General features: G+C 38.5%; 1 protein-coding gene across 1 annotated transcript in view; it reads left to right on the top strand.

Annotated features, from left to right (window-relative positions):
- VPS13B (vacuolar protein sorting 13 homolog B) overlaps positions 1-13,623 on the top strand; it is a 902,514-nt gene that overhangs the window by 815,826 nt on the left and 73,065 nt on the right. The window contains exons 41-43 of the mRNA XM_045002958.1: positions 2,950-3,131; positions 5,083-5,432; positions 13,436-13,597. Coding sequence (XP_044858893.1) covers positions 2,950-3,131; positions 5,083-5,432; positions 13,436-13,597 — 694 coding nt within the window. The remainder of the gene's footprint in view (positions 1-2,949; positions 3,132-5,082; positions 5,433-13,435; positions 13,598-13,623) is intronic.

Raw genomic sequence — 13,623 nt, 5'->3', positions numbered from 1 at the left:
TGCCCTAAATTACTTTCTAGAAGTGAAGCTTCTGACACATGTCCTCCTGCATCAACCATGTCATGCTGCCCCACAATCATTATTATGATTAGAGGTGGGAAATAAAGGCCCTAGCACACTAGGACTCTGTAAATAAAAATACGTAAGAAGCCAATTATATTAAGTCTGAAGAAACAAGGAGTTTGGTTTTTATGAAAATATCCTTGTAATAATAAATGAGGAAAGAAGAACTGAGAGTCACTGGTACAATGGTTTCTGAAAAGAAAAATGTTTGAGTTTAAAGAAAATTTGAGATGCTCTTAACGGCTTCATACTACTTTGCTCTGTTTTTTATGACAATGAATAATTACTTTGGAGAGTTCATTTCTGGGAGGTTACTATGAACTGGGATAAATTAATCAATTTGGATAAATTAAAAGTTGACTCAAAGAAAAAAACTAAAATTAAATCTTTGTTAAGGTTCTAAAAAGTTAGATTAATCTTTCTTTCCCCTACTTCTCTTTTTCATTTTTTTGTGTGTCTGTCTGTGGACAGAACAGGAAGTGCAGAACAGGAAGCATAGGAAAGGCTGCTCTTACAGTATTGCCAGTTCTTCTGAGATTACTAACTGGTTTTACAAACTGAAAAGCACTCAATGATCCAGATAACCATTTACATTTCAGGTGGTTATCGGAATTGGTTATTTTTTAAGCTTTGCCCATCCCTCATTGAGACTACTATAATAATCACAGAATCATAGGACTGGAAGGGACATTGAAAGGTCATCTAGTCCAGTCCCCTGCACTCCTGGCAGTACTAAGTATTATCTAGTTCTTATAATTAGTTATTGCATAATGTTTTTCATCTGTATATCTGCAAATACTTTACAGAGGAGAGTAAAGCATAATTGTTTCTGTCTTACATATGCGGAAATAGAGGCAGAGTGTAGAACCAAGATTATAACATAGATCTCCCAGTCCAATTCCCTAACCATTAACCCAAGCCATCTCGAAGAATTATTTATTTCCAGAGATACCAATTGGCATGGCAGAGATCAGCTGTACTGTAGAGAGAGTTATAAACATAGGCAATGGAAGTGGCAATGATGGATGGGCTATGACTTTGGCCATTTTCAAAGTAATAGGGGACAAGTGGAAGAGGGAAAAGGAAGCATAGGAAATCAACTATAAATCTAGTATGCAGTGATGTTGTAGCTGAGTCAGGCCCGGGATATTAGAAAGACAAAATGGCTGAGGGAATATCTTTTATTGGACCAACTTCTGTAGGTGAGAGAGACTAGCGTTCGAGTTACACAGAGCTGGGCTTCCAGACCTGAGGCAGATCTCTGTGTAGCTCGAAAGCTTGTCTCTCTCACCAACAGAAGTTGGTCCAATAAAAGATATTACCTCAGCCACCTTGTCTCTCTATAAATCCAGTAGCAGATCTCCCTCTCCTCCTTCACTATCTCTGTACATTACATCTTGTCCTTTTCCTTTGATAATGAACACATCTTGAATTGTTTATTGTTAAACATATATAGCACGTTAGTCTAACATTTTCATGAATCGCAAAAACTCATCATGTCCACAAGCCCAAAGTGTACTTTAAGCTCTTCGAAGATAAATATCATGCTAGTTATTTATTATAACACATGATGATCAAATTAGGTGTGTGACATAAACATTAGGAAATTAAAGTGTTTGTGCATGAAAATTATGGACACATATATATTTATGCATAATTTTGCAGAGTCACATGTGGAAATTGAAGATAAATTGAAGGGCTGAAAATTTTGCCCTCAATGTACAAAGCATATTGGTTACATTTTTGGAAATTTTAATCCAAATCTGCTCCAAATTTTATATGTCTTTGTCATTTACTAAATTTAGGCTCGCGTAATATATTTAATATTTGGTTAAAATTGAACACAAAACCAGTATTTAACTGTGGACAAAAACTCGGAGTTTTTTGGTCTCAAACAAAACCTGGGATTTTTAACCCCAGAACTCTTAAATTGCAAAATAGTAAGGTAGTGGGAGTGAGGAGCATTAATGATTGATTTGGCTTAAATTAGAAAGTTTATTTGTACTGCTATGATGTCTTTGCAGCTTATAGGCTTGCGAGGAAGTTTTAGCTGTTCTCAAGAGAACTTCGGGATAAGTCTTGGAAATATTCACAGTGTCAGGAGTTGTCATTAGCAAGAGAAAATTCAACTGTGATGGCATTTTTAAATTATTCAGTTACTGTTTCATAATAAATTTTATACGGCTCCATGCTGAGCTTATAAGAGAGGTTTGTCTAAGACATATTTTTCTAAAATGCTGACTATACAGTGGCAGAGGACAATAAGAGGCTTGCAGGGCGGGATTCAAATGTGGAAAACATAGCTACAGTATATAAATTATGGAATACTTTCTTTTAAAAAATCCTTTTTTGTCTTGGCAAAGTGAGTTTTCAAATCTTTCTTATGGCCTGTGCAATGTCAACACAGTTGATCATTACATTTTAACAAACATTAAAACATAACTGCCGTTTTTCATTAATTTCTAAAAGTTTAATTTCTTCATTTTTTTGTTCACATATTTCACTAAGTAAATTGAATACACTCTACTGTAATAACAAAGTTCTTTGATTGAAATATTGTCTACCGACTTTAGCTTGAAAACAAATTGTATGCCAGTTTTGTATGCAGTGTTGTTTTAGCCATGTCAGTCCCAGGATACTATAGAGACAAGGGGAGTGAGGTAGTATCTTTTGTTGAACCAACTTCTGTTGGTGAGAGACAAGCTTTCGAGCTTACACAGAGCTCTTGCTTGTCCCTCCTTTGTGCCAGTATTAACAGTTAAACATAAAATAAAATGGTTATTTTGGCTATGTCAGAAAAACAGCATAGCAAATGCTCAAATCCTGTTATAAAGTGATAAAGACCTGGACTTGCTGAGCTACTGCTTCATTATATATTTTCCACAGCTCTGAAAGTGAATCTGGCTCACAAAGTGCATGTGATCAGCTTGTGACTCCTACAGCATTAGCAGCCTGTACCAGGGTTGACTCCTGTTTTACTCCTTGGTTTGTGCCTTCACTTGGCGTTTCAGTCCATTTTACTCATTTGGAACTCCATCTCTACCATCATCTTGATCAGCTGGGCACAGGTTCGTACCTCTTAACTCATAATAACGAAAACATTTAATTATGATTTACTATCATTTTGCCTTCTGTAGTCCCAGTTTCTTATTCAGGCAGCAAACTATGACAAATCACTACTTGGAAAGGCCATTGGTAATCACTTCAGTGCAAACTCACAACTTCTGTTCTGTGTCAATTGATAGAGTACATTCCAAAAGCAGTGTGACTGACTGATCAGCTTCACTTTGTCCCTTGGGATTGAGTGATTGTATGTAGAAGCAGTTCAGTTTTCTTAGCCCTGACTAGTGATAGCAGGTGCCAGTTCACTCTCGAGCCAATTTATAGAACCAATTCAACTTTTAAACTTTCCAATATATTTACATTATTGTTGAAATATTTGACAATTTTGCAACCTCTTTAGTAAGGATGCCTTGGTAAAGGAACTGCAAATATAATTGGTATTCCAATTATGATCATTTTTAGAAAGATTAATCTGTTTTTGTTCAGGGTTCTCTATCATTGCGTTAAAGGCAAATACATTCCAAGAGATCTTTAGATTGTCTGATTTCAAATGCCAGCAATGCTTTCCTTGGAATATGAACAAATACCTAAAATACCTTTTAAAGGAACTGCTTTTTTCATTAGTAGTTCTGGGTTTTTCTGCAAAATTAAAATATATCCATTATCAAATTTTACTAACATTAATGCTAGTAAAATCTAGTAAATTAATTGAACACCAGCTAGCCCTGTACCGTACTTAAACTTTTGGTGCTATTATACTCCAATTCCAGTTGCTGGAGCTGTAAAATTACTCATAATGGAAAAAGCAACAATCAGATTAAAATCAAACACAGCTGTTTCATTTTTCAGCAACAATTGAGTTTATGCTGAGGCTGTTATCTTTATTGCACCTAAAAGTCCCAGTCAGTATTGGGATCTATTGTGCTAGGTGCTGTACAAATAGAGTACAAAACTTACTGAATCCATTACATTTTTGAACATTTTTTAAAGATAATAGGGTTTGAGTGTGCAAATGGCTGAGCATTTTGGTACCAGTGCAGCAAAATATTTAAGCATATGGTAATTTTGAGCATGTGAATAGTCCTGGTGACATGAATCATAACAAATTCAACATGTCTACTCACATGCTTAATATTAGACAAGTGTTAGGTGCTTTGCTGAATTTGGGCCAGGATCAAGACTTTAATGAAGCACATGAAACCCTTGTTATATATTTCTCAATCTTGAAGTTTCAAGATTATGTTTTGGTTTGTTTTAATTTTTTGAGTGATGATGTTGCTTATGAAAGGGAGGGTACACTTGTGGTTTTTGAATACTCTGCTAATCAGAGCAAATACAGAAATTTCATTATAAAACCTGTTAGTCTGCAGAATGGCAGTTCAACAAGTATAACAGTGTTACTGGTATTCATTATTTATACGGGCTCATAAATGTGTATGGCATGTTACATACATACTCCCCCTACACAAACAGAACTGACAACAATATGGTCGCTACTCCAAATAAGTTTACAATGTAAGGCCCCAATTCTGCATTGTGTAGTGTGCTGGTACAGGAATCTTCCTGCACTCCACAAAATGCAGGAATGGTGCCTAACATTGGATTTAACAGACAAAAAGTGAAAGATAGAGCTAGGACGAAAAGTAACATATATAAGGTACTTTGGTTGCTTAAATTTATGGATATATCTGGATGGATTTTATTTTTACGTACATTGTGTTTGCAGTGTATAAGGTTATGTTAATTATAGTTGTGTCTTTGTTTATCAAATACTGTACACTATCACCAATAATTTTAAGTTTCAGACATTTAAGCTATCCTATGTATTTTACACATTTAGAACAGATGAAAAGCTCCTCCAAATAAAAAAATAATTTGGGAAAGCAAAGACATTCTTGAAGCTTGACTGCATTATTGATATCCTATTTTAATTCTATCTATTCTTTAATTTAACAGCACCAGCAAGGTCCCTTCAACCATTTACCTCTGATAAAAATGTTCCATCTGAACTAGAATACATGATAGTTTCCTTCAAAGAGCCCCACACATATCTCCGGCAGTGGAGTGATGAATCAATCTTCAAGGAGATCCAGTTTTCTACATGGACTGACTGTAAACTTTTGGAGTGCCGAAATGTTACTATGCAGAATATCGTGAAGCCTTTCAAAATCTGTGGGCAGATTGCCATTTCTAGCAGTGCAACAGAAAGGTTGCTGGACTGCACTGTGATGGTGGACCCTATATTCGTAAACTTTGGGCAGCATGCAGTTCATTCTCTGAATACAGCATTTCAAGCTTGGCAACAGGTATGCAAATATGGTAGCATGAAAGAAGTTATGTTCTGGCTATTTGGATTCACTTAAAATCAAAGTTGGTGGTAACTAAATTTATTAACAATAGTCAAAGATGTAAAAGACTTTTACAGTAGAAGTCTTTCTAGTATTGAGCATTAATTCAAACACAGCTGTGAAAATTAGGAGATAATGGACCACATTCTGCTCTGTTACACTTGAGTAAATCCAGACTAACTGCTTGAACTTCAGTGGAGTGACAGTGATTTATACTGGTATAACTGTGATCAGATTCTAACCCAGTGGGTCTTTGAAATACAAAATAGTCAGTTAATATGTGAATGATGTATGATATGCAAGACTAGTTCATTCTTAGTAGTATGACATTTTGTTTCCAACAGCTACTGCTTTTATTCTTATTGAAGTTCAGTACTAGTGTCACATTACATTCTATTTATGCAGCATTAATCAGCAAGACCAGTTCTGGTGCAAAGAACATTGCTTCTGCAGTGAACTTTCAAAGGTCTATAATGCTCTCACCTCAATACAGCCCTGAACGCAAATAATTTTCTTTATCTGCCTACAGACCAATATGTTTCTTGTGAATTAATTACCTGTAATGGCACTACAATAGCGAAGTAAAAAAAAGATAAAACATCTGTTTTATATAAAAAAAAATCTTCTTTAAGGGCACTCCATGGTTTGCTTGTTGCAAAAGGACATTCATAAAACAAGAGCTAGTGTGATTTAAATCTTTACAGCTGGTTCAAATATCACTGTGAACAAAGATCTTTGTAGCTCCAATTTCTGTCTTTTGTCATATTTTGAACAATGCATTTAATAAAAAACAAACATAGAAAAAACATGAGATTCCTTGTTAGCCCAGTTAAGCCCAGAATATTTCTGTTTTAGAACCAGAGCCTCATCTGAGATATGTGTGGCAACTACTGAAACATGGCCTTCAGAAAGATTAGTTTCCTCTTAGGATAAAAAAGTCTCTCAGACAGTTATACATCTAAGTAAAATATCGTGCGTAAATATTTAAATGTTTTAAACCACATCAGAGTGTAAATGGCCGACTGACTACACAGTGCCTTGAAGGAATATTCCAAGTTGAAAAAATGGACTTGTATATTTGATTAAGTAGAGCCATATGTTGTATAGTATATTGCTGACAGGTACATTCTATGAATAGTTGGTTCTGATTTATACATGGCTTTGGCAATGTTAACATGATCCACAGGAGGATATACTTCTGTAATTGTTGCTGTAATTTTCTCGTTTCCTCTCATGTCAAGGGTACTTGCCACCATGTTCTGATGTGGTGGGTATCTAGCCCTGAGTATTCTAGATTAAAAACTTGCACTACTTTGAAATTAGGGGATATTTGACACAGAAGTGGGTTCAAAACTGCTTATTAAATAAATTGCTACCAAGCTGTTATGTATGTGGTTTTACCTCCACAAGGGGGAAAAATGAATTTCCCAGTTGTAAGTATTGTTTGATGTACGGTGTTCAGATCGAGTACAGAGTAAATGCTGCCAACAAGAAACATGTATTTAATAAGCAGCAAAAATAATTCTCCACATATTTTTTACTGGATTAATATATGGCATAAGTAATTTTATATTCCATGTGGATGGGACAGACAGATGAAGCATGAAGCAATTTGGCCTTGCACCTTTAGGTCAAGAGTTCAAGTTTAACAGAAGCCTTTGTCAGTGTCTTTGTTTCCTAGATGTGGATTGATTTAGTAATGATGAAAGTTTTAAAAGTAGATTAGGCCTAAAAAACACCAAGTACACATTTTGCTTTATACTTCTAGGTCACATGCTGAAAACCGGAGGAGATTAGCTCTTTTTTAAAAAACTATTTCCCTTATTGACTTTGTGTTTCACTGTCTAATCTTTTATAATATGAAATGCCTGTTCAAATACAAGCTGTAACAATCTAATGCACAACTGAATGCAAAGCTGAAGTAAATAAGGTTTTAATTATAAAATTAATGTATAGGGAACATTAAGGAGTAATTATTTAATAATAGAGTATATGCTGAAACAGAAAATGCATGCTTCACTTTAATAATGATGCAATTTTTTTTACTGTATTTGAACATTTAAACCATTCCAAATTGTTTTAAATCTTTAGTGTTTCACTGAATTCCATAGGCCAAGGGTCAGTTGATAAAATAGCTCTCCAAGTACGTACTATGGGAGTATATTTTAGAAAAATGTAAACATCCCCTTTGGGGCCTAAATGTTTTTCTGAACCCCTTAGAATTTATTAAACATCACTTTTTAAAGATGAGGAAACCAATTCATTTTTTTCCCCTTAAGGCCATGTGGTGATTAACCTCTCTGTTATTAGCAGATTGATCCCAGTTCATTAAGAAAACTCAGTCTGATTTCCAAGATATCTTCCAGTCAGGCAGATATCTGTGATCACAGCAGCTTCCTTGTATCTCTGCTACAAGGATCGGAAGAAGGAATGGTGTATGCATATAGCTGCTATTTACATTTCAGTTGATAATGCCAAAACGCAGCAAGCATGTCATACCTTAGGTTTTGACTGTAACAATTATCAAAGATTGCTGTTCTGCCTTAGAAAAACAGTTGGAAAGGCTTTGTGAAATTACTAAAGTCCTTTCAGCAGAACAGCCACATTAAGTAATATATGCAGAACTCATCCACAACTGTACAGTAGCTTGCAAAACACTCAGAAGATAACCCCATGCACAGGGGCGACTCATTTATGATTCATTCCCAAACCCAGCACTGCTTTGAAATAAGTTTGAGCTGGAAGATCTTTCTGGCTATGGTCATTCAAATGAGCACAGAGCCCTGAGACCAGGGAAGCTTGAGGACCAGCAGTATATAGAGAAGGGGGTTTCCTCTCTGAATTGAGTTCACAAATTATTTGAAAACCCTGTGAACAAGAGAGACTTTCCAGGCCTCCCTGAAGGAACAGAAAGACCTACGAACAGACTAGAGAGGGCAGGGAGTTGTCCCCCAGGAATTGACCTTTGTCCATACCCAGTTCAGTGTGTTGATCTTTTGTCAAATCCTTTGATTGTTATTTTGATTCAAGAGAGCATTTTCCCCTAACCCAGTCTTAGGCATGTTTTTTGTTTGCAACTCTTTGAATGGCCAGTCAGTCCTCTGCTGACATGACTCCTGCACAGTGCTCCAGTTTTTGTTTGTTTTCTTTCTTTGTGTCTGGGGATTAGATCCTCCCCTTTAACTATTATTCCTATCCTCCCCTTTGCCAGTCTACACTTCTTCCTCTCCTCCTTTTGCCTCTTTTCTCCCTTTCAAAGCCCTCCCACCCCAGGCATTTCTAGTACAGTAACTCCTCCCTTAAAGTCGTCCCGGTTAACGTTGTTTCGTTGTTACGTTGCTGATCAATTAGGGAACACGCTCATTTAAAGTTGTGCAACGCTTGCTTCTAACGGCATCATTTGGCAGCCGCCTGCTATGTTCACTGCTTGCAGGAAGAGCAGCCCATTGGAGCTAGCTGGTGGGGGCTTGTAATCAGGGTGGACTGGCAGCCCTCCATCAGCTCCCCACTCCCCTAAGTTCCCTGTGCTGCAGCTGCCCAGCAGGCTAACAATTGCCAGCATTGAGCTGTCCCTCGCCCACTGCCATGTGCTACTCCTGCCCTCTGCCTTGGAGCTGCTCCCAGAGACTCCTGCTTGCTGTACAGGGGGAGAGGGGAAGTGAGAGGCTAATGTCAGGGTGTCCCCCTCCCCCTGCTCCTGCACCCCGCTTACCCCATTTTCATAGAGCGGAGGGACACACCAGGACTGAGGGAGCTTCCAGGCAGCAGCTGCATCTCAGCAAGCTGATCTAATTAACAAAGCAGTGTACTTAAGACTGGGGTTAGCTATTTAAAGGGGAAATGTGCATCTCTCGCTCTCATGTCTCTGTCTGCTATGCTCTCTCCCCTCCCTCCATGCCTGCTGCCTTGTACATTAACAAACAGCTAACCCTTGAGGGCTCAGCCAAATGCTAGTTAATCATTTAGCAGTAAGGCATTCCCTGGGAAATATCTCAGCCTCTGACTTCACCACCTCAACCCAGCTTCACAATCATCATCGCTGTGTACCAGTATTAAATTGTTTGTTTAAAACTTATACTCTGTGTGTGTGTGTGTGTGTATATATATATATACACACACACATAGTCTTGTCTTCCCTGGAACCTAACCCCTCTCATTTACATGAAATCTTATGGGGAAATTGGATTCGCTTAACATCATTTTGCTTAAAGTCGCATTTTTCAGGAACATAACTACAACATTAAGTGAGGAGTTCCTGCACTAGACATTAGCAGCAGCTTTGGGGCTAAATTCACCCACTGTGCCTCTGAGGGTGCTAACATCAAGGGAGAGTAGGCAATGTTCTGCTGGAAAAAGATATCTTTCAACAATAATGTGAGATATGGAGGAACCCACCAGCAAAGGCTCCATGAGCGATGTTCTGAATTAGCACATCCACAAGTCACTCTTGACATCCCCTTTGTTTTCCTTTGGGGCATCAGTGACCACCTCTAAGCCCCTCTTCCCCAGCAGGTGACTAGTATCTTGTGCCACTGCAACTACCTTCAGGTAAACTTTCCTCTACTGGGGGCCCTGTGACCTGAGTTATGTGAATAGAATCCAGTATGACCTAGGGCTTAAAATACCACTTGTATCTAAGTCTTAGAAACGCTGCTGCTAAAGACAATAGATGCCGGTAATACTTTGAGCATATAATGCTAGTAACTGCTATCAGTATTTGACATTAAATGTGGTTAGTGCTGTTAGTATAGTCTGATGGAACAGTGCTGCATGCTGCCCTAGGAGGTAATGAGAGGAAGGATGATCTGATGCTTAGGGCACTAGCCTGGATTTGGAAGAGACAGGTTCAGGTCCCTGCTCCACACAGACTTCCTCTGTGACTTCACGCAAGTCACTGAGCCTCAATAATCTATGTATAAAATGGAATAATAGCACTTCCCTACCTCACAGCAGTGTTGTGAGGATGAATACATTGAAAATTGGCAGGGGGGCTCAGATACCACATTGATGGAAGCCATATGTGGACTTTAGATACATACATACAATGTTAGATCAGGGTCACACACCCAAGGTGTGCAATCCCATAGCCTGTAAAGCATCTATTCTGGCATCTTAAATGCAAACTTGTTGCCCCAGGCGCCAATCATTAATTGTACATATGCACTGGTGCAAAATTAAAATTAGGCTTGGCCTATTGAATTATTTTTGCATGTCAGTAAATGCATGAAGTTACTCTTCATGGTAATTGAGCTTCATATTAATACTCCAAGAAGCTCAAACTCTTTGTGGTGCTATTGTTTCAGGCTTTCTGGCTGCAGAACCAAGAAGACAAATCCAGTGGCTGTTTCCTTGGGGAAAAAAAGTTGTATTAAATTCACTAAGGTCTGAGCTAGGTTTGACTATAATAACATACTGAGTTCCTTAGCTTTTAAATCCTGTCTTTACAAAAGAACATTTCATAAAGCTGTTACAAGAAAATATATGTTTGTGGTAGATATATGGGTATGGCAGTTTGACAATGAGAAGTCATAGATCCATCACTAGAGAGTGCCAAAATAAACTTTGCTCTCTGAAGTGGCACTGTATATGTCAGCATCTAGTATACCCAGATCAGCTGCTGAATACAATTAATGCAGATACTCTGTAATGAGTTTTACTCCTTACAAAAGGGGAGACTTTGACTACTGTTAGCTTAGTTGACTAACTTTTCATGGAAGATATGCAGCATAATGAAGAGAAATTCATGACAACGGGCCAGATTTTCAGAACTTAAGTGTCCAGTTACACACTTAATTGCTCTCACAAACCAGATAATTTAGTACACAAATGCACTTAATTAGTCATTTTAATGCTAAGTTACCTAAATTGTGCATGGAGTCACAATAGGGGCTAAATTTTACCTTTTGATTTGCACACAAAACTCACACAGAATTCAATAATAGCCAGGCACTCACATCCAAAGGCACATTTGGCATAATTTAAGTTCAAATTTGGCACACATCTTTGCACACCTAACTTTCTGAAAATCTGGCCCACAGTGACGAGCAGGTACCAAACTGTGTTCATGGACCATTAGTGGTCTGTAGAGAGCTGTCTGGTCTTATGTTCCTGGCTCTCTCCCTTGATTCCAGGTGCTTTTTTCAGGTTTCCAGGCACATTGTTGTCAGAGACCTTGGGAAGCTTGTGAAAGTAGCTTATGGTAGGAGCCAACCTCACTTTTTCTGCTAGGGAACTCTGCTACATAAGACAGGGAGTAGAGGAAATAGAATTAGCTCTCAAAGATTGAAGCTACCTGTGACCCTGGAGCTGCCTGCCAGCAGGAGAAAAATATCCTAGGAAGGAGAGATGGGAATGGAGCAACTGGACAATATGTTGAGAGGAGAAGGCAACCAAGCAACAGAGAGAGAGAAGAAGAGAACAAGTGGTAGAGAAGCATGTGCAGGGAAAGATGGGTGGAAAATAAATGAAAACCAAAAGTAAATAATGTGATAATTTATATATGCTATATACATAAAATTGCATAAATAGTATTCTAGTATTACTTCCTCATGTAAGCAATTGCTCCATTTGCCACAAGGATGTTATGTGATAGCAAGTGGAAAAGGAGAGTTGGCACAATGGTGATGGGGGTGCGGGAGAGGAATCTGTGAGATGATTTCTCTATGAAAATGTTTGAGAGCACTGTGTTACAGAAACCTGCCATTTAAGGGGTGAAAGGATTACTTAGTTAAGTGATACCTTGTTTCAGCTGAGCTAAACAGTGCGCCCTGATCAGTCTCAGGCTCAAAGATCCCAGTTGCAGAAAGTTCGCCTGAAAAAAGACAGTGGCACCAGCCACTTGCAACCTCTACAAGGGACCAATTTGGCATAACTGTGAGAGCAACCTAGAAAGTGGGTGAGGATATGGGAGGGGGTGGCCCAGGTGGGAAGGCTATGGTACTCATCACATCCCCCAGGCAGTTTCCATTGGCAGAGTTGCTATGCAAGCCTTGAGTATACTTTTCAGCGGCTCCATCCTGACAAAACCCTCCCAGGGGGAGGGCGGCAGTATTGCTTCCAATTCTCCCTTGGCAGTGAATGTTTCTCCTGGTGCAAAAGATTGCAGTTTGTGCCTGCAGGCATGAGTAAAGCCCTGTGGCTTGATAATTTATATTGACTGTCATGGAGTCCCATCATGCAAATAGAATAAGTGGTGGAAAGATGCCCAGAATGCTCTTTGCTCTGCTGCGATACCTCAGAACTGAAAAGGAGCCAGATACAAAGAGTGGAGGAGGGACTGCTACATTGAGCAGGGAGTATTTCTACCTAGTTAAAATGATGTTATGAAAATGCATTAGACAGTTTAATATTTTGCATGTTGAGCCATTAAATTGCATGATGTATTTTCAAAAAAGCCTGTGGATTTGTGGAAGTAGTTCCCAAGTTGCAGCCCTAGCAGTCCTGCTACTTTGAAGTGTTGCAGCATCACAAGAGAGAGCCTTCTGGGAGGGAATATTTGCTCCAGAATGTTCCACAGCAGCATTTCAAAGTAAAAGAAGAAGCTGGGGAGCAGGACATGTGTCCTGTTAGCCTTGCAGATCTTTTATTAAGCTTGGAGGAACAATAGCATTGCTTTATATTCAGCCTCTAGTGCATTGTCTGCACCATAGAACACATTATTTCCTACATATGTTAATTTTGCACTAGTCATTTCTAAAAGTTGGGAGATTTCATTTTCCTTCTAGCTTTGAATGTTTATGATTTACAGTAGAAGAGCAAAAATACATTCTTGGGATACACATTTTAGACCCCAGCACTTGTTCGTGCTTATGCTGGCAATATAGAATACTTTATAACCAAAGCTAATGACAACAGATCTTACAGCATTTCTGTGTTGTAACAATCGCCACTGGGCAGACAGCTGCCAAACATCTTGCAATTAAGCTGATGCTTGTTGGCTTTCATATTCTTTTTTTTTCCAGAACCAATGCCCGGAGGCAGAGGAGTTGGTCTTTAGCCATTTTGTGATCTGTAATGACACACAGGAGACATTGCGCTTTGGCCAGGTGGATACTGACGAAAATGTTGTGCTGGCTAGTCTGCACAGTCACCAGTACAGCTGGCGCTCTCACAAGTCCCCGCAGGTATGTCAGAAACAGCATTACAAATG

Source organism: Mauremys mutica, chromosome 2, assembly GCF_020497125.1.
Source record: "Mauremys mutica isolate MM-2020 ecotype Southern chromosome 2, ASM2049712v1, whole genome shotgun sequence".
Taxonomy (NCBI): domain Eukaryota; kingdom Metazoa; phylum Chordata; order Testudines; family Geoemydidae; genus Mauremys; species Mauremys mutica.
Note: the sequence above shows the minus strand (reverse complement) of the source record. Positions and strands in the feature narration are given on the sequence as shown.